Below are 21,601 nucleotides of genomic sequence, written 5' to 3'. Positions count from 1 at the left end.
TTAAACCCTGTAGGGCTTTTAGAACCTTTTCCTACTTTTCCCCTTTGGCAAGAATAGGGGATCAATCATCTGCCTGCCACAGATCATCAGAGGATGGGGGTCAGGCAGATGCTGGATAAAATGATAGAGCCTTACAGTGCTGCCCAAGGAGAAGTAGGTGAGTGTTTGAAAGTAAGAAGTGTTCAAGTGTTTGAGCAGATGCCTTCTTCTAACAAGTGCCTTCTTAGTGTTTGCTATGTGGCCAAGCATGGTGCTGTGGTTTTTATAAATTGATTTGACATTCAAAAAAATTTGTTCAGTTCCTAAGTTCAGAAATCAAAACTGAACATATAGCCAGACATGGTGATGCATATCTGTAATTCCAGCTATTTGTCAGACAGTGACAGGAGAATCTTAAGTTTGAGGCCAGCCCAGGCAAAGTTAGTGAGATCCTATCTCAAAAAAATGCTTGGCTGGAGGTGTGGCTCAAATGGTAGAAAACTTGCCTAGTCAGCGCAAGGCCCTGAGTTCAAATCTCAGAATGGTAACGACAGAAACAAAAACCAAAAAGACTAGGGTGTGGCTCAAGTGGAGAGCTCCTGCCTAGCAAGTGCAAGGCCCTGGGTTCAATCTCCAGTACCTAAAAATAAACATAAAAAATAAAATAAAATAACCCCCTGTTCTTACAGGACATGCCTTTCCACTTAGTGTTTCACACTCTCATTTGCACCTGAATATTTGGGGCCCCAAGCAGGGGCATGCTCTGAGCTTGTTTGCTGGGGTGTACACTGTGGTTCTCACACCTTGCAGGCCACCCACCGGCAGGGCACACCACTTCTAGGTATTTGTGGCCCTATAGTTTAGCCACACTCTGAAAATGTGACTCTGTGAGTTGGGTTCTTCAAAGGGACCCCCAGGGCCAGCATGGGCCATTTTAGGGAGAGTCCTTTGACAGAGTCAAGAATGAAACTCCAGTGTGGCTGGTGGGTGAAGGCTGGGGAGAGTTCAGAGAATGAGACCTCTACCCAGGGGGAAGAAGTTTTATTTTAGAGTCCAAGTACGAGAGAGAGAGAGAGAGAGAGAGAGAGAGAGAGAGAGAGAGAGAGAGAGACAGAGACATCTTGGGGTTACGGATAGCTTGTCTTATAGTTAAATTTTAATGGAGGCAATGATTATTCATACATTGAGGCAGGAATTCCAGAAATGGGTCAGGAAATCTTGAAATAGGGTTTTTCTTCCCCTTTTCTGTCCTAATATGGGGTTTTGGGAATGTCTGGCATAAGATGCATGATGGGAACAGCTAATTCTGCAAGCTAATAATATGGAGATATCATTGCAGTGAAGCAAAGGAGAGTTAGTGGTGGTCTCAGACAGACATGTTGGTCCCAGCTGGTCTTGGGTGGTCTTGTGTTTCACTGTGATGGTCACATGATACCCTGCTGTGCCATCGACTTCCAGCCACCATGTAATCTGTCTCTTTTTCCTCTATGCCTATCCAGCCTGCTGCAAGAGTAGAAGTGGTGGCTAGAATTTCAACTCTGCAGGCAAAGGAGAGGTACCTGAGAAATGTAACAGTGAGGGGCAGAGCTGAGACCAGTCACCATGTGAGGGTCCCTGTTGGCTACTATGTATCCAGGCTTGGGTCCAGTAGGCCTCAGGAGGCATTGTGACATTCAGACCCAGTGATGAGTCCTTGTTGGTTCTCCCCCCCTCCACCTCCAAGTCCCAGGAAGAGGCCAAAGAAATGGGAGAGAAGGGCCCAGGGGAGGCCTGTGGGAGTCTAGAAAAAGGGCGGGGCATGTGGTCGGCAGTATCAGCCTGAGTTTCCCACCAGCATCCTACCCATCCAGGAATGACTGCAAAGAAAACCAAGGTACAGATAGGGGCAAGCTGTGGCCCTCTGTTCCCAGCAAGTCAGGAGCACAGCTCTCAGTTCCTTTCACTATTCCTCCTGCTCTCCTCCTGAGTAGTCGCTCTGCGCGCACCTCAACTCATCCTGAGCCTGACCTTGCCCACTAGACCCTACTTTAACTGACTTAGCCACAGACCCTATTCCAGGCAACATCAAGGCCCCACTGACCACCCGTCCCATCATGCTGGAGCCAGACCCTCCTCAGGAGGCCCCATGGGACTTCTCACCCATTCATGCCTCTTCTCTCTTCAGCCTTGAACAATCCACCAATTACCTCAACTTCTCAGCATCTGAGGAGGAAGGGAGCATTATGGCCAAGCATGGATACCAGGCAGGTGGTGGAGACTCGGCAGCTTGGGCTGGGCAGGGGCCTGGAACTGGACGGTAGGGAGGGATGGGAGTTTGACTTGGGTTCTGCCCTGTCTGCCTCTGAGCAGGTGCATAACCTGGGACAGAGGGAACTGCCAGTCAGCATCAACTTCTTGGTGCCTGTGGAGCTGAATGGAGCAGCTGTGTGGACGGGGGTGGCAGTCTCCCACCCCCAGGTACTCAAAGACCGTGTGTTGCTTTTTCTGTGCATGTCCAGTAGCTGGGTGGCCTGTGTTCCTCATGGGTCCCCAGTGTATGAGACATTGCTGTCTCCATGTCTTTTCCTAGAACCCGCTGGTCCAGTGCTCTTCAGAGAGACTAGTCCTCACACAGTCTGACTTCCTGACTCACATGCAGAAAAATCCTGTGCTGGTGAGGAGGGCTCTGGGCTGTTCTCCACCTTAAGCCACCCATCAGAGGACTTTTGTTACATCTGATGGACACCCGCTACTCAGCTGTGACTGCTCCTTTCCAGTCTCATAGTTTAATGCTGTCTTCCACTTTCAAATTCATCTTCCTCCAATACCACTTTTCTGTTCCTAGGACTGCTCCATTGCTGACTGTCTGAAGTTTCGCTGTGACATCCCCTCTTTCAGTGTTCAGGAGCAACTTGATTTTGTCCTGAAAGGCAACCTCAGCTTCAGCTGGGTCAGCCAGGTATGTAGGCTCAACAACAGAGCCCATCCCCCAGATCCACGCAGGGCCTGATGGGCTTGTACCTTCCTCAGGCCAGGACGTTTCTTGAGCCCTGAGCGTCCCTCAGATCCAATTATTCAGTCCCCCCTGCCAAACACCCTTTGCAGACACTGCAGAAGAAGGTGGAGGTCGTGAGTGTGGCTGAAATCACATTCAACACATCTGTGTATTCCCAGCTCCCAAGACAGGAGGCATTTTTGAGAGCCCAGGTAATGGCTGTGTGGTAGGCAGTGGTCAGGCTGGGGAGAAGGCTCCTGATGCTAAGTGTAGAGTGCTGGCTGGGGATTTGTCAGCCTGAAGGGAGAAGGGTCCCTGTGTGGGACAGTGACCCCCCCAAAACACAAGTGCTTCTGCATCTCACCCATTGGAGCAAAGCATGGGGGAAGAAAGAAAGGAGATAAAGACATAGCCCAGGGGAGTCTGAGAGAGCAAGAAGCCTGATGCTTTCTGATAGAGTCACCTCCACCCCATCAGGTGAAGACAGTGCTGGAGAAATATGAGGTGCACAACCCAGTTCCCCTCATCGTGGGAAGCTCTGTGGGAGGTCTGCTGCTGCTGGCTCTCATTACAGCTGCCCTGTACAAGGTGAGTGTTTTATCTACTCCAACATCAGAATCTGATCATTCTCGAGTCTGATATACATTTTGTCTGGGTCACTTTATGTGAGAAACTCACATTTGTGAATTGTTCCCAGCCTCAAATTGCCCCCCATGTCAGGCCTTCTGACTTGATTCTCAGACGTCCTCTTACATCTCTCCCTTTCTTTTCCACCCTCTCCACCTCTGTGTGTTCCCCTTGGCCTGGGTTGGAATACTCATACCATTGATTCATTGATTCTTCCTTTCCAGGAAAGTGTCTGGTCCACTCTCAGTCTTGTTTTTTTTTTTGTGTGTGTGTGTGAGTGTGTGTGGAGGTAATTTTGCTTACAGTTCACAGAATCTTGTATATTTTTTTTGGTGGTACTGGGGTTTGAACTCAGGGCCTCATACTTGAGAGGCCAGCACTCTACCACTGAGCCACACCTGCAGACCTTATCTAAATCTAAATGACACAATGTGTACAGGTTCCTAGTGCTGCCAACATAGTCAGGGTTCTAGAAATGGCCATTGTTCCCCCTCCCCCAGTCATATCTTCTCCTGGATTTCCTGATTTTCTTCTTCTCCACAGGTTGGCTTCTTCAAACGTCAGTACAAGGAAATGATGGAGGAAGCAAATGGACAGGTTGTCCCAGAAAATGGGACAACAGCCCCCCAAGTTGCCCAATGAGGATCCACTTCCTGTTTAACTTAGACCCACTTCCCCATGAAAGGCTTTCCAGCCCTCTTGTTCCCACCTAAGTCAGACCCAAGGGGAAAGACACATTTCACACAAGGGAGGCTGGAACCAGGCTGCTTTTGCTCTGTGTCTTGTTGGGAAGGTCCATTTGTCTTGTTCACATGGAAACCCTGAGGATAGGGTCCTAGCAATGCAATGATCTACATCACCTTAAGTGAAGTTAGCCAGACTCAGAAAGCCAATGGCCTCATTTTCCTCTCATATGTGGAATATCGACCTAATATAGGCGATATTATGAAAAACAGGTCATGCTAAGGGGAGGTCATGTACGAGAGGGAGGGTAAAAGAAGGAAGTTAACAAGGTGAATATGGCTGATGTACTTCTTATACAAGAATGAATATAGATTTTTTAAACCTACTGAAATCTCCATAAGAAGGGGACTAAAGTAGAAAGGAGAAATATAGAGCAGATGAATCAATTTGGGTTATAATAAATATATATATGGAAATGTCATGAGGAAACTCCCTGTGTAGCTATCTTAAATCAGGAAAAATGTCTTTTTTTTTTCTTTTACAAAATCAGAGAACAGGAGGGCAGAACAGGTCCTTTCTGGGGGTTGGTACCACTGGGAGGACATGGGGAAAGGATATAGGAGGGTGAATATAATGCAAATACTGTGTATACATATATGTAAATGGAAAAATGAGACCTGTTGAAACTATTCCAGAAATGGGGCTGGGAGATACAGGAGAATGATGGAGGAGGTGAATTTGACTGCAATATATTTAATATATTTAAAGAATTTTTGTAAATACCACAATGTACTCCCAGTATAACAATAAAAAAATCCAATATTCTAGAGATTTTGCCCCATTTTCTTCTAAGAGTTTTTAGTTTAACTGTTATGTTTAGGTCTTTCATTCACTTTGAGCTAATTTTTTTAATGTGGTGTAAGGTAAGGGTCCAACTCTATTCTTATTTTTGGCTGTATTGGGGTTTGAACTCAGGATCTCAAACTTGCTAGGCATGTGCTCTACCACTGGAACCACACCCCACCCCAATACTTCGTTCATTTTTATTACTGGGTAGTACAGTAGTACAGTAGTATTTCATTGCAATCACATGGGGTTTAAAATGACCAATGAGATTTAAAACATGTTGTCAGATTATGACAGCCTTTAGTTCAGTTTTAAAATTCTAAGTGGGAAGACTAGAGCTGTAGCTCAGTGGTAGAGCTTGCCTACCATGTGCAAGGCCCTGGGTTCGATCCTCAGCACTGAAAAAAAATAGTTGTTTGCTGGTGTGGTGGTGCACATCTATCTGTAATCCCACATTGGAGACATTGAGGCAGGAGGATCTCAAGTTTGAGGCCAGCTTGGGCTACATGGCAAGATCCTTTCTCAAAAAAAATTTAAGTGGTTTCTTCAAGCTACACATCTCAGCGATATGCGATTCAGTATTTTCAATAACTTAACACATGTCCCTCTAAGTCCTACTTACACAATTTTAAATGTTAAGGAGAGGCTATTGGGGTTTGTTAAAACCAAATTATGTTATAAGCATTTTTATTTTCCTGACTTTGAAGGTGTTTTTCTGACCTGAAAGTGTTCTTTACTGCTCAGGAAAAAAACAACAGATAATGTGTTGTTGAGCAGACACAAATTGGACCTGAGAGCCTGGTGCAGGAAGCTCACACCTGTAATTCTAGCTACTCAGGAGGCTGAGATTGGGAGGATTAAGGTTCGTGGCCATCTTGGGCAAATAGTTCACAAGACCCCATCTCCAAAATAACCAGAGCAAAATGGACTGGAGATGTGGTTCAAGAGGTGGAGTACCTGCTTTGTAAGCGTGAAGCCGTGAGTGCTGGGGATCAAATCCAGAGCCTTGCATATGCTAGGCAAATGCTCTACCCCTGAGCTACATCTCCAGCCCTGGGTTCTTTTGAGACAGGGTCTCACTACATAGCCCACGCTGGCCTTGAAATTGTGATCCTCTTGCCTCCTCCTCTCCAGTGCTAGGAATATAAGCATGGCCACTGTGCCACTGTGACCTGCTAGAGTTGTTTTTTTTTTTTTTTTGTGGTACTGGGGTTTGAACTCAGGGCCTACACCTTGAGCCACTCCACCAACCATTTTTTTGTGATGGGTTTTTTTGAGATAGGGTCTCAGAAACTATTTGTCTGGACTGGCTTTGAATCCAATCCTCCTGATCTCTGCCTCCTGAGTAGCTAGGATTACAGGTGTGAGCCACCAGTGCCTGGCGAGTGGGTGGCTCTTGTAGATATGAAGCCCCTTGATGTCCCCTGAGGATGCTTGGAGTTTGAGAGACATCACAGCAGGTGCTGTAAGGTTCAGCTGTGGCAGTTTTGACACTGGGCCTGAGAGGAAGATGTTTTCATGGCAGTGTGCACTTTTGCAAGTATTTGAATCTTATTGAATTTTGCCCTTATTGTTCTCTTAAAAAATGACTGGGAAGCCAAACACTTTTGCTGAGACAAGAGACATTACAATTGAGGCAAAGTTGGACATTTTTACAGTTGTTGAAATCAGCAAAACATGGCCTTAAGCAATGTTTGTGGAAGGAAGTTCAGAATGAAAGATTATTTATGAACTGTGATACAATTTGTGACTGTGTCTGAAAGATAAGATGTGAAAATGGAGACAATAAGGAGGTCTTTAAATTTTCTCATTAACGAGAATCCTCAAAAGATGATTTTGTGGTTCCAAACCTAGAGAGAAAGAAGCTCACAGAGACACAGAATGGCTGGCGAGGTGCAACCTGTTATGGATCCCTCAGCACAGGCAATATGTCAGCCTCAAAGTCAAAGTCACAGCCTGCAAGGGCATTGTTGGTACATCAAAATGAATATCTTCTGTCCATTAAATATCAGCTCAAGTAAATTGAGTTAAAAATTTTGTTTAGAAAATTATTTTATAGGATCAGGTGCTGTGGCTCACGACTATAATTCCAGCTATGTAGGCGGCATGATAGAAGGTTTGAAGTCTGAGTCTGGCCCTGGGCAAAAATTTGAGACCCTATCTGAAAAATAACTAATGCAAAAAAAAGGCTGGAAATATGTCTCAAGTGGTAGAGCACCTGCCTAGGAAGTGTGAGGCCCTGAGTTCAAACACTAGTACTGTCAGAAAACCCCAAATATTAATAATAAAAGACAGGACTATAAAATAGGTACGGGAAGTGTATGTGGTACTAGTGGGAGAAGGGAGCGTGAACGACGGAGATTAAGGTGAGGGTATGTGGTTGATGGCCTTCATATACTCACACTTACATGAAATAGAACAAAGAAGCCTCTTGTAATTGCTCTAAGTGGGATGGGGAGAGGGTTGAGGGGGAGTGACGATGGGGGTGATCTAACCAACGTACTATATAAGCTTAATTGGAGTTGTCACTATGAATCCCCCCGTATTCTAATAAAAATTTTTTATAATAAAAAACCCTGAAGTTTTTATTGTTTATATTTGACATTTAATCTACATTGTAGATGTTTTAAACAACTGTCACATATACAAAACAATTTATCCATAGATACAGATTTTATATATCTTAGTCTTCAAAGTCTGTTTCTGGGCCTTTCTATCTATAACCCTTTTTTCATGTTTGTTTGTTTCTTGAGACAGGAGAAGGAAACCAGACCCCTGTAGGTGGTGGTGGGGAAAGTAGGAGGTGTTTCTCCTGGGGTATCTTTGGCCTCTGCTACCACTCTGTTCTGATTAAGCAAAGTCCTCTTCCCCACTGTGCCCCGCCTACCACCTTTTGAGGCCCTGAGTCATTATTTTAACTACACCCCAGGAGGCTGAGCACCCTGCAGTGCTCTGTTCCCTAGCCCTCCACTTCCCCTCAATGTACTGCTCTGCTATGGCCTTCCGAATTGTGCTGCTACTGGGTGGTGAGTAGGACCTCTGGACTGGGGAGAAGCTACTGTCTCTGACTAGTAGGTCAGCTGCAGTTCAGCTCCTAGGACTCTCAGGAGAAGGGATGGCTTGGAACCTGGAGGGATGTGACCTTAACTAAGGTGGAGAGATACTGGATGGAGAGTGACCTGCCTTGCTAGATGACCATGTTCTTCAACACTTCTCTTCCTACCAATCACGGAGGCCTGGGTGTGGGAAGTCTGCCCCAGTAGCCTCTTGGGAGGGGAAACCTATGGGAGCCACCAGGAGGGGGAAAGGTTGGATACACCTCTCTGGGCCTGGATTCTCCCAAGTCTTGATTGCAGGTAGGTGGTCCAGTGCATTTGAGAGAATAGTCCAGATAATTCTACCATTTGCATATTGCTTAAAGTCAGGTGTCATACTAAAATCCAGATTTCCAGTTTCTTTTTAGAAGTGAGAGGGACTGACAACTCTTGGTACTGGGGTCTGGTAATGGCTGCCCCCATTTCAAATGGCAGAAGCTCTAAGGACCCACCATTCCCTCGTGCTCATGTCCACTCTCTTCACTCACTGATGTCACCTTCCTAGTCTGTGAGGAACATGGGTCTCAGTCAAGTCATAGTTGCTGCTTCCAAGCTCAAATAGGATTGCCTGTGGGAGGGAGTGTGAGAGGTTTTCTTGAGTGTGGCCAGAGATGGGTGCCAGCTCCCTAAACATCTGGCCTCTTTCCAGAACTCCAGTGTTCAGGCATCTCTCTATGACCTTGGCAGATGTGGGTGGGAGTAGACTATTCAGTCCAGAGATGGCTGGAAATTCTAGTGGAATGAGGAAGAAAGATGGCTGCTTGGGAGTGGGAGGAGTCAGAAAGCTGTTGAAATGTAGGGGTCACTCCCTTGAAGGTGTTGGAGCTCAATCACCAGCAAGGGGAGTGGGACCAGGCAAGTATCAGGACAGTGGGTTGGAATCCAGCCTGGGGAGGTCCCTTAATGTGCTATTCAGAGTCAGTCAGAGTTAAGACAGTTGCTAAGAGCCAGCCCTGTACCAGATACCAAAGGACAAGACAAACTCCTTCCTTCTTAGAGCCAGAAACCAAAAGAGGGGACATGGGAAACACAATTACAAATAATTAACCATAGACTTCTAAGTCTGTCCCCCTACCTGACCTTGGAGTCTGTGTGTAATGAGAAGATGAAGGGCACCATGTGCCCCCAGAGTGGCCCTGGTGTGATTTCAAAGCCCCTTTCACTCTCAGAAGGTCACAGTTTAAACAATAATTTTTATGGTCACCTTATCTGTAAGAGAAGTCTATGATCTAACATAGCAGGAGGCAATTGGTTTACTTCCAAACCCTGGGTATCCTTCAAAGTGCCTTTGAGGGGACATTTCCCTGGATTGTTGTCCTTTATGTCTGTTATTTGATTATTCTCTCCCCATTTTCTATTTGCGTGTATTAACTGTACAATGTGGAGGGTGTCACTGTGATATTCTATACATGCAGATAATGTCCTTTGATCATGTTCACCCCTCTATTACTCTTTCTTATTCCTCTCCCCACCTTTTTAAATCTTTCTTACAGTTTTTATAAGTGAGTTTCATTATGACCTTTTCATACATGTATAAAATACACTTTGACAATAGTTTTCCCCTCACCCTTTCTTTTCACCCCCCACCTCCCACTGGTCCCGTCCCAGTTAGTCCCCCATTTATGTTCATGACCATTTCTTTCTTTAGATCTAACTTCTGCATATGAGAGAAAATGTATTTTTCTGTGTCTGGCTTATTTCACTTAACAGGATGATCTCCACTTCCATCCATTTTCCTGAAAATGACATAATTTCATTCTTCTTTATAGCTGAATAATGCTCCATTGTGTATATAATACCAAATTTTCTTTATTTATCTGTTGGCGGGTAGATAGGCTGATTCTGTAGTTTGGCTCTTGTGAATAGTGTCGCTATTAACATGGGTGTGCAGGTGTCTCAATTGTGTGCTGACTTGCATTCCTTTGGCTATATGCCCAGGAGTAGTACAGCAGGATCACATGATAGCTCTGCTTTTAGTTTTTTGAGGAACTTCCATGCTGATTTCTGTAGTGGCAGCACTAATTTACATTCACACCAGCAGTGTGTAAGGGTCCTTTCCCCCACATCCTTACCAGCATTTGTTCTTTGTTTTCTGGACTGGGGTGAACTGGACTCTCAGTGTCATTTTGATTTGCATTTCCTTTGTGGCTAAGGACGCTGAACATTTCTTCAGGTCTTTGTTGACTATTTGTACTTCTTCTTTTGAGAACTGTCTGTTCAATTCATTTGCCCATGTATTGATTGGATTATTTGAGGGTTTTGGTGTTTAATTTTTTGAGCTCTTTATATATTCTGGATGAATAGGGGACAATATCCCATGTCCAATGAATAGTTGACAAAGATTTTCTCCTATTTAGTAGGCTGTCTCTTCATTCTGGTAATTGTTTCTTTTGATATGCAAAAGCTTTTTAATTTGATGCAATCCCATTTGTCAGTTCCTTGCTCTTATTTCCTGAGCTATTGGTGTCCTATTCAGAAAGGCATTTCCTGTGCCTTTGCCATTAAGTGTTTCCTGTAATAGTTTCAAAATTTCAGGTCTTATATTAAGGTCTTGATCCATTTAGAATTGTTTTTTTATAGGGTGAGAGATAGGGATCTAGTTTCAGTCTTCTATGTGTGGATATCCAGTTTTCCAAACACCATTTGTTGAAGATGCTGTCTTTTCATCAAGATATGTTCTTGGCACGTTTGTTGAAAATCAGTTGGCCATAGCTGTGTGGGCTTATTTCTTGGTCTCCTGTTCCCTATTGAGCTACGTATCTGTTTCGTGCCAGTACCATGCTCTTTTTGTTACTATGGCTCTGTAATATAATTTGAAGTCAAACATTGTGATACTGTAGCAGGGAGGAGGACCAGAAGAGAAACAGACAGGCTGTGTTCTGATAATGAGGCAGGGGGAAGGGAAGGCAAAGCAGAGAGATAAAACTTGAAGAATTGAAACATGAAGGTCACATAGCACTGGGGTAATGAAATAGCCGATAAAGTCACATGCAGCCATATGTGGGTTGAGCTTTGTTTTTTGCTTCTGTAACCTTCTTGCAAGGGTACATAAAGTGAGATGAGACCCTTTGTTCTTGGGGCTTGCCTTTGGACACGAGTCCGCCGAGTCTGTACCGGCACAATAAAACATTGCTTTCTGCTAAACTGCCTCAGTGTCCCCTATCTCAGCTTGAGATTCCAGCAACAATACCTCCAACATTGCTCTTTTTTACTCAGGATTTCTTTGAGTGTTCTGGGTCTTTGTGTTTTAGGATTTTTTTTTCTATTCTTTGAAGAACATCATTAGAATTTTTATTGGGATTGCCTTAAAGCCTTAGATTGCTTTCAGTAGTATAACCATTCTCACAATATTAATTCTGCTGATCAGTGAACATGGGAGATCTCTTCACCTTCTAATGTCTTCTTTAATTTCTTTGTTCAGTGTTTTGCCTTCATTGTAGGGATTTTTCACATCCTTAGTTAAATTTATTCTTAGGTATTTTGAGGCTATTGTGAATGGGATTGTTTTCCTGATTTCTTTCTCTGTTTGTTCCTCATTAGTATATAAAAAATTTACTGAATTCTGTGTGTTGATTTTATATCCTGCTACTTTGCTGGAAGAAAGTGTTTATTAGATCTAAGAGTTTTTTATAGTCTTTTAAGAATAGGATCATATCATCTGCAAATAGGAAAATTTTGACTTCTTCCTTTTCTATTTGTATCCTTTTTATTTCTTTCTTTTGCCTTATTGCTCTGGCTAGGAATTCAAACACCATATTGAATAAGAATGGAGAGAATAGATAACCTAGTCTTGTTCATCACTGTAGAGGAAATGCCTTCAGTTTTCCCCCATTTAGCATAATGTTGGCTGTAGGTCTGTCATATATAGCCTTTAGTATGGTGAGGTGCACTCCTTCTATTCTTAATTTTTTCAGGGCTTTTATCATGAAGGGATGCTGGATTTTGTAAAAGGATTTTTCTGCATCTATTGAGACAATCATGTAATTTTTGTCTTTGATTCTATTTGTGTGCTGTATTACATTTATTGATTTGCATGTTAAACTATCCTTGCATCCCTAAAATGAAACCAACTTGATCATGGTGTAGGATCTTCATAACGTGTTGTTAAATTCAGTGTGCGAGTTTTTTATTGATACTTTTTACATATATATTCATCAAGGAAATTGGACTATAGTTTTCTTTTGTTTTGTCCTTACCTAGTTTTGATATCAGGGTAACAATGGCTTCATGAATGAGTTTGGTAGCACTTCTTCCTTTTCTATTTTATGGCATAGTTTGAGGATCATTGGTGTTATTCTCTGAAGGGCTGATAGATTTCAGCAGCGAGATGTGATAATTTTTGAGGGAGGAAGATGAATGGTAACCACACAGTGGCAAGTCAGGAAACATTGTGGCAGGAGAGAGCCTGGTTCTCCTTTGCAGGTGAGAACCAAGGCTTAAATGGGGTGTGGTACCAGAAGGCCAGGAAGTCAGAGGGAATGGGGCTTCTCTAAACACCTCTAACTCCTGATCTCCACATTCCTTAGTCTTGGCTTCTTGTCATGGTTTTAACCTGGACGTAGAGGAGCCCATAGTCTTCAGAGAGGAAGCAGCCAGCTTTGGGCAGACGGTGGTGCAGTTTGGCAGATCCCGGTAGGTCCTGCTTGCTCCTTCACCCACCCCCATAGGGTCCTGAGGGCAGGTGGCTGCCAGTGGTGTCCCTGGGGGGTATCCTGGAGGAAGGGTGGCCTGGTTGAGAAGTCTTTTCACATCTCTTTTGAGCTCCCTGACACAACCACATATTTTTGACAATCTCAGGAAGGGCCATAAAACTATAGACAAGACTCAGCCTTGAAAGGGAGACCACGAACCTGCCCTCCAGATGGGATGGCTTCTTGGTAGGTGACAAGTGGAGTTGCACAGGGTCCAAGCTCATTAAACGTCAAATGTAAAGTTCTGCCCTCAGACTCTTGAATTCTTAAGGATTTTATCTTTGCATTTGTGTTTTGTAAGTAAAGATGGTTGGGAGGATGGAGAATTGCTGGGGGTTTGAGACCTTGGCTCATGAATTGTCCACATTCTACCACCCCCTGGGAAAGAATCCCAGCTGTCAGATTCGTTCCCCTGCTAAAGACCACTGCTGCATTCCTCCCCTGGTATATCTGGGCAAGATCAGACTTGGGTACACTCACCCTGTGGGCATCCCTGAGCTTGGGAATGCAACACTCAATAAATAAATAAATACCAGGGCAGGGGATAGACACACACACACACACACACACACACACACACACACACACACACACACAAAGAGAGAGAGAGAGAGAGAGAGAGAGAGAGAGAGAGAGAGAGAGAGGGAGAGAGAGAGAGCGAAGAGAGAGAGCACTCTTTCTAATCCCAAAGAGGCCTCACATTTGCATTGGAACCCACAAATTATGTACCTGGTCCTGCCTCCAGGAGCTCAATGTTGAGGACCCAAGGAGTTCAAGCCAGAATGTGATGTAGATGTAACAAAAGTATGGGAGGCCCAGAAAGAAAGAGACAGAACCCAGAGGGGAATTCCAGGAGGCTCCCCAGAGGGGGCAGTGTTGGCAGGGGCCCAGGAGGACAGGGTGTCAGCTGGCCAACAGGAGTTACAGAGGCCATGGAGTTCTAAATGCACCCCTCCCACACTTCCCCCAGTGCAGGATGGGAGATGGAAGCAGGTTCTTGTTTTTAAATTGTTTTATTTTTTAAAATTGTTTTAAAATGCAAGCCATAACTGAAGTACACAAATTGGAACAGTCCAACATAATGAAATTTTTCCTGTGACCTGGATAATTGCCTCTTAGGTCAGGATGGACAATGGCTCCAGCCTATAGGTCCTGCCTCTCTTGCCAATAGTAACCAAATCTGAAGGTGATCGCTGTTCCCACATCCATCATCAACAATTTGTTTCAGGGCTGCATTTAAAAATAAAAGAAATACAGCCAGGTAATCCTGGCACTTGGGAGGCTGAGGCAGGAGGGTATGATTTTGAGGCCAGCCTGGACTACATAGCAAGAACTGTCTCAAAAAAATAAAAACAAAACAACAAAAAAGAAATATCAAGCTACTTATTGATTAACATTTACCAGTATTTAAATGAAACAATAGATACAATCCTAACTGTGCAGGAGATAGGCACTGAATCTCAGTTTGTGGCCAGTTCCAGCAAAAGATGTTGGCCACAAACTACCTCAAAAACACAAGCCAGGAGCCAGGCCCTGGTGGCTCACACCTCTAATCCCAGCTACTCAGGAGGCAGAGACCAGGAAGATTGAGGTTCGAAGTCAGCCTGGGCAAACAGTTTGTGGGACCTTAGCTCGAAAAAACCTATCACAAAAAAAGGGCTGGTGGAGTGACTCAAGGTGTAGGCCCTGAGTTCAAACCCCAGTACCACAAAAACAAACAAAGAAAAACCAAGCCAGGCATGGTGATTGATGTCTGTAATCCCAGCTGAGGGAGAGGTAGGGTAAGGACCATGGTCCAAGTCAAGGCCCAGGCAAAATTGAGACCCTAAATCATAAAGGGCTGGGGGGATGGCTCAAGTAGTAGAGTGCCTGCTTAGCAATTGCAAGGCCCTGAGTTAAAACCCCAGTACCACCATAAAATGCAAAGCAAACCAAAACAATATATATTTGGTAACACTCTGATGACTACAAAGTAATTGTCCTGATGTCTTTTGAATCATACTGAAAAGACTGAGCCTGCACGGAAGGGATGAATTGTTGTTCAGCTAAATGTTTCTTCCTCATTTATCCATCAGGTCCCAACTGCTAGCCTGTAGCCACCTTTTGAGGTTGTTAAGAACAAAATCTCGGACCTCCCAGGAATCATGACACATAGGGGCTGCAGCCTTCCGTAAAGAAATGACTTTCTAGAAGGATCCTATGTGTCCGTTTAACTAAGCCTTGCTCAGCTAATTAAAACACCGCAGTATTTGTTTAATTTTCTTGTCTGGGTGAGGAGATTGTTGGTAGGGATAAAATTTTTTCCATAAGAAAAAATAATTTCTTCTTAGGGAGTTTTGGAAGTAAATTATTTGCACTTAAAAGATGGATTCTGTTATAGCTGCTTCAAATTGTCTAATTGAAATTACCTAATTATATTTAAATTTGTCCAATTAATTACAAAATCAACTATTTGTTTTGAAAGTCTGCAGCTTCGGGAAATTGTTCCATTTAACTTGAGGTGATTATTTCTTGGACAGCTCCTCAGGAACACTATGTGCCTATCCATGATTGGGAAGTGACATTTTGGTTATATATATATATATATATATCCAAATATATAACCAAATGTATAAATATATATTTATACATATATATGTAAATATCTGTAAATGTTAAAAAAAAATCCAAAGCAAGCCAGGCACAGGGGCTCACACCTGTAATCCCAGTTTCTTGGGAGGCTGATAGGAAGGATTGTGGTTTGAGGCCAGCCTGGGCAAATAGTTCAGGAGACCCCCCTCTCCCCCATCTCCAAAATAACTAGAGCAAAATGGACTGGATGGGTGGCTCAAGCAGAAGAGTGCCTGCTTTGTAAGTGTGAAGCCCTAAGTTCAAACCCCAGTCCCACAAAAAAATTCAAAGCATTTAAATATCCACATGTGTATGCATACTGAAAAACAAATAAACAAACACCAGTGTCCTTAGGCACATGTGGGTCAAAGTCAAGCCCTGATCTCTCAAGCAGAAAATACCAGCCAGGTGTGGGTGGCTCACGCCTGTAATCCTAGCTACTCTGGAGGCAGAGATCAGGAGGATTGTGGCTCAAAGCCAGCCTGGGCAAATAGTTCTCCAGACCCTGTCTCAAAATAAACCCTTCACAAAAAAGGTCTGGTGAGTGGCTTAAGGTGTAGGCCCTGAGTTCAAACCCCAGTAAGAAAGAAAGAAAGAAAGAAAGAAAGAAAGAAAGAAAGAAGGAAAGAAAGAAAATGCCAAGCACGACCCTCACATCTCACTTCCTCATCCCAAGGTATTTCCTTACCCCCAAAGCACTCCTGTCCCCAGCCCTCCTTGACTGTGTGTCATGGCTGTGTCTCCAGACTCGTGGTGGGAGCCCCCCTGGAGGTGGTGGCAGTCAACCAAACAGGACAGTTATACGACTGTGCTTCTGCCACCGGCACGTGCCAGCCCATCTCGTTGCACAGTGAGTGACATGGCTCAGACCTTGGGACCCTCAACTCTCCTAGACGCTAGTGTGCCCCATCATTAGCAACTTCCAGCCTGAACTCTCTCCCAGATAAGGGTGTGCTGCTGAGTGTGACCATGTGTGTCTGCCCTCTCAGTCCCCCCAGAAATCATGAACATGTCCCTGGGTTTGTCCCTGGCAGCCTCCTCTGACCACTCTCTACTGCTGGTGAGTTGCTCTGGGTCACAGGCAGGCTGCGTGGGGTGCTGCAGGGGCTGGAGGAGGCTGGGGTAGGGGAGCAGAGATGGGGGTGGCGCAGGGGCACCTGGTTCAGAGATCTCTTCTCCAGGCCTGTGGCCCAACCGTGCACAGAGTGTGTGGGGAGAATGTGTATGCAAAAGGCTCCTGCCTCCTGCTGGGCGCCCACTTGCAGATCATCAGGACAGTCCCAGCCGCTCTGCCAGGTACTTCCCTTGGAGACAGGGATTCTGTGGGGAGCACACGCAGGCTTTCTTCTCCATCCGCAGCTCACTGTTCCTCTCCTGGAGGACTGAGGTGGCTATACAGAGCCTCAGAAAGCCCAGGATGGGATGGGAGCACACTTTGGCCTGGTGAGGAGGGCAGAGGGAGCCCATGTGGTGGCTGTGGGGGGTGTAGTGGTTGCACAGATGCCAACAGGGATATGGACATTCCTGAGCTTTTGAGGTGAAAACTGGAGTAAGGATGATATATCCATAAGGCAGGCAGTTCTGGCTGGCTCACTGCCATGCTGCCAGGATACTCCAAACAACTCTTACCCTTCTTAGGGAGCAAATGACAGAGCTGAGGAAAGTGTGATGCAAAATTGTGTCAGCACTGATGTCTTACATAGTAAAGGAGTCTGCAGACACCACAGTGGCATCTCTCTGAGAGTCAGTCTACACGATGGTGGTACCCAAGTTCACGTTTTCTGTTTACATGGCAATGGCTTCATTCTCTGGGCTTCAGTTTCCTCACTGGTTTACCTGCGGGACTAAATAACCATGGTGGCTATAAAGATGAACGGATTCAGTGTTATGAAGTGCTTAGATCCCTGCCTGACACAGCCTGTGTGTAGCTCTTGTGACTGATCTAGCTGAGGACTGCGTATTTGAACTGTGAAGTCACAGATAAATGGCTTCATTTGTGGCCTAAGAAGAAATGTCAGGGAACCCTCAGGATACAAATCAAGAACCATGCTTTAGACCAGAGAGGCCATGAGCCAGGCATGGTGGGCTTTTAGTCAAAGCTGGATCAGCAGCAGAAACAACCCCAGACCAAACTGTGGGAACAGTTTCTACAGGGAACAGAAAGGATGGAATAGGAGAATGGAAGAGGCCCCAGGGTTCATCCTGAGGGAAGGGGGTTGAGATATCTGGAAAGCTAGAGTAGGTAATGTGACATTCAAACACGAGGAGGTAAATGTCTTCTCACAGATGTGAGCTGCCAGACGAGAATGAACACAGGAGTGTTCTACCTGGGAAGAAGCAGAAAGAACTGGGGTTCACTGAGGTCCACTGAGAACTGAGTGGGCACCACCTCACTGCATCCTTACGGGATCCCTGGGAGTGGGCAGGATGGTTCCCACTTAACAGATGAGAAAACCACAGCTCAGAGTGACCATGTCCCACTGATAGACCCAGGCAGTGTCCAGAGTTTGAGCTCACCTTGCCTAATTGACTTAATCCTTTGTAAAAGATGCTTAACTCCATCCAGCCACTTGCTCTTGGAAGCCCAATGGATGTAATAAAAGGAGTGAAAAATCAGGAGAGCCAGCCACATACCTGGCCTGATGGAGGAAGGGGTGGTGATTTTATGGTGCAGCTGGAAGGGTGGGCACACACGGAAGATGTTGCCCACTCAGGTGGAAAGGGAAGCGCCTGAGGGATTTTCCGCCTGCCATGTGGATGGCTGGCCTTTTCGGTCCCTAGAGAAGCAGGAGGGAAAAGGTGAGATCTGATTCTCCTTGGCTCCTTTGAAACACCAGCGGGCTGAGCAGATGGAGTGTAGGAGACTGAGGAGCAGAAAAGTTCTTCTTGCTTCATGGGTGGGTGGGAGGCGACTTACCAGAGCTCTAAGGAGCAGAATTTGCACCTTGGGGCTGTGGTGGCCTGTGCCTCATCACCCTGGGAGCAACACAGGATGTGGGTACTGCACTACCTAGGTCCTGAACTCAGGCCACAACCCTCTGCATAAGTGTGGGGACAACCTTTGACTGTGCGCATGTGGTGTGTCTTTCCCATGAACCCCACAAAGGCAGAGGTAGTATCTTTTTGAAAGTTAGGGTCAGATTTGCCCAGAAATAAACCAAGGTTCACTTGGGCATATTCTTGGGAGCAATTCCTGTGAGAGCATGAAAGAAGCAGGCAGGGCCAAGGGCCAGATGAAAAACGATGTGACTCTAACACAGGCCTGAGCCGGGACCTTGGGTACCAGTTGCCCCAGGTGTAGAAGGGTATCATCACGGGTGAAGCACCTTCTGCCTGGGGTGATTCCTTCCCAGGTGAGAGCTGTTAACGGATAGCACCATGTAGCTGGAAGGGGTTGCCTCAGTCTTGAAAGGGGGTGGGCCTGGATGGCACCCCTTGTCACCCCCTGCAGGTGTATCCTCCAGGCCTGGAATGTGCTGTGCTGGAGAATCACTCCTGGTCTTAATATTATAAATATTATTTAGTTTTATCCTTGCAACAATCCAACATGATAGGCACTATAATTTCCATCATTTAGACAGGAGAAAACTGAAGCCTGGAGAAATTAAGCCACTTGCCTGAATTCCCCAACTAGTAAGGGGTAGAGCTGGATTCAAGGCCAGGCACTCTGATCCAGAATGCTGTGCACTTTGAATCACTCTGTCCACTGCCTCCCTGTGTGCTTTATGATCCTGCTCTCCTGAGAGTGCATTTAATAAGCTTTTGCTGACAGTATGAACTGAACCCACCTGGCTCTACTTCCTCCTCTCCTTTTCCAGACCATGTTGGGAGAGGGAGCACCAAGGGCTAGAGGGGAGGGGAGAAGAGACTGGGGCTCCTCTGGGGAGGGGTGGGACACTGGGTGGAAATGCCAAGGTCCCCAGACTGTTGAGCAGAAAGTGTTCTGGGACTTAGGAGATGACTGGGATCCACACATGTGGCTCTGATTCCTCCCTCTCTTATGGCAGAGTGTCTTCATCAAGAGATGGACATTGTCTTCCTGATTGATGGGTCTGGCAGCATTGAACAGAGTGACTTTAGTCAAATGAAGAACTTTGTCAGAGCTGTGATGGGCCAGTTTGAGGGCACCAACACCATGGTGAGTGCCAGGCACTGAGGCCTGGGGATGAGGCAGACCTGGGGGATGCCTGTCACCACTGGGGGTGGGGAGCTCAGTGGAGCTGTGCCATGGCAAGGCTGGTGTCCACAATCAAGGGCCCAGCATGGGGTCGATTTGAGCACTGACATCGTGGTATTGAATATGTCTCCATGTGCCACGTGTTGTTTAAAAACATTGAAAGGATTTAAAAACAATTTTGCTACGAAACCTGATGGTAATTCAGTCAAGTAAGTCATGATTTCTTCATGTTTTCTATATGATGCTACCTTTTTTTTTTCAAACTGGTTAATTTTACTTTTATTAGCATATACTAATTGTACAAAGTAATGGGCTTCATTATGACATTTTCATACACACATATCATGTACTTTGATCATAGTCACCGCCATATTGCCTTCTTTCCCTCCTCCCCCTTTCCACATTGCTGATAATCCCTTTTTTACTTTCATGGGCACATGGCTTCTTTATTTTATTATCTCCCAGCAGCTAAAGTATACGTAGGTATGCACACATTCTTGGGAGGAGAAGAAATACACAAATTGATTTCACATGCTATAACATTTTTAACAATCTAAGTTTAGCAAATGTTGCAGTTGGGATGGTTATTACTTACAAACTACAAAAGAAACATTGTTTGGTTTTGATTTGCCAGTTTTTCTTTTGGTTTTTAGAGTAATTTTCACCCTGGATTTTGGTATACTATTTATAGGGCCTCAAAACACATGGGAAATGGTTTATAAATCCAAAATTATTCCAAAATAAAAATTCATTAAAAATAGCAATGGGCTAAGGGTGTAGCTCAGTGGTAGAGAGCTTGCCTAGTGTGCACAAGGTCCTGGGTTCGATCTCCAGCACTGGAAAAACAATAGCAACAACATCAACAAACTATGCCAAGTCCTAAGCACCAGACCCTTCTTGGCCTTTGCAGTTCTCCCTAATGCAGTACTCAAACCTCTTGAAGATCCACTTCACCTTCGACCAATTCCGGACCAGCTCGAGCCCTCAGAGCCTGGTGGATTCCATTGAGCAACTGAATGGCCTAACATTCACAGCCACAGGCATCCTTACAGTGGTGTAAGTTCTCCTCCTTTCAGATGTGGGATGTAGAATGCTGCTGTCATATCACTTCCTAATGCCAAGTCAGCACAGTCCTTTTCAGGGATTTGGGAGGCTCTGGAGAAAGAGGCTAAAAGGGGCTGGGTATAGGTGTACACACCTGTACTTAAGAAGTGGAGATGGGAGGATTATGGTTTGAGGCTGGCCTTGGGCGAAAAGCATGAGACCCTACTGAAAAATAACTAAAGCAAAAACAAACAAAGAAAAAGGTTAAGGGAGTAGTTTAAGTGATAGAACACCTGCATAGGAAGAATGAGGTCTGAATTCAAACCCCAGTACTACCAAAAAAGGGGGGAGGCTAAAAGGGAGTGTAGGGGCTGCAGGCCTAGTCTTTCTTGGAGTGTTCCTGGTCCCCGAGCCAGAGTTTCCCTGGTGTGGCCCAGACCTCTCTGCAGCTGTGTTTGCCCTGTGCTTGGCTTCAGAGAGGCTGGGCCCCAGGAGCCCCCTGGAGGCAGCTGGAGGCATGGAGTTTCATTGTGACACATCAAGGTTCCTATCCTAGCTCCCCACTTGCTGCTACTCAAATCTAACTCCCATTTGACTGCCAAAGGAGAGTAAACTTACAGCTTGCTTTAAAGAATTTAGTGAGCTCCTGTGTGTGTGTGTGGTGCCCAATCCAGGGCATAGAGCAGGTGCTGGAGAAATGGTTGAGGTTTTAATCCAGAGAATCACAGCCTTTCTTTGTCTCCTAGGCAAGGATTCAGGAATTGTTGCCAAGAGTCATTTTTGTGCCTTTCTCCCCACTCACCATCCTCTATCCTCTCTTTCATCATCTACACATGTCCTGTGTACTAAGAGGGTGCTTACTGTGTGCTGCCCA

General features: G+C 45.3%; 1 protein-coding gene across 6 annotated transcripts in view; it reads left to right on the top strand.

Annotated features, from left to right (window-relative positions):
• Positions 1 to 21,601, top strand: part of LOC109699536 (integrin alpha-D-like) — a 51,656-nt gene that overhangs the window by 14,778 nt on the left and 15,277 nt on the right. The window contains exons 1-8 of one of the 6 annotated variants that reach the window (XM_074060147.1): positions 7,999 to 8,136; positions 12,732 to 12,837; positions 13,003 to 13,082; positions 16,253 to 16,356; positions 16,496 to 16,566; positions 16,688 to 16,802; positions 19,514 to 19,644; positions 20,594 to 20,739. The exons of 2 other annotated variants lie outside the window; for them this stretch is intronic. In XM_074060147.1, the coding sequence (XP_073916248.1) occupies positions 16,510 to 16,566; positions 16,688 to 16,802; positions 19,514 to 19,644; positions 20,594 to 20,739 (449 nt within the window). In that variant the 5' untranslated portion in view covers positions 7,999 to 8,136; positions 12,732 to 12,837; positions 13,003 to 13,082; positions 16,253 to 16,356; positions 16,496 to 16,509. Of the gene's footprint in view, positions 1 to 2,143; positions 2,223 to 2,328; positions 2,437 to 2,548; positions 2,633 to 2,803; positions 2,918 to 3,063; positions 3,166 to 3,430; positions 3,542 to 4,123; positions 5,092 to 7,998; positions 8,137 to 12,731; positions 12,838 to 13,002; positions 13,083 to 16,252; positions 16,357 to 16,495; positions 16,567 to 16,687; positions 16,803 to 19,513; positions 19,645 to 20,593; positions 20,740 to 21,601 lie in introns of those variants that run through there. 3 more of the 6 variants (XM_020179596.2, XM_074060143.1, XM_074060148.1) reach the window with 3 other exon arrangements.

Source organism: Castor canadensis, chromosome 17, assembly GCF_047511655.1.
Source record: "Castor canadensis chromosome 17, mCasCan1.hap1v2, whole genome shotgun sequence".
Taxonomy (NCBI): domain Eukaryota; kingdom Metazoa; phylum Chordata; class Mammalia; order Rodentia; family Castoridae; genus Castor; species Castor canadensis.
This window is presented reverse-complemented; position numbering and strand designations above follow the sequence as displayed.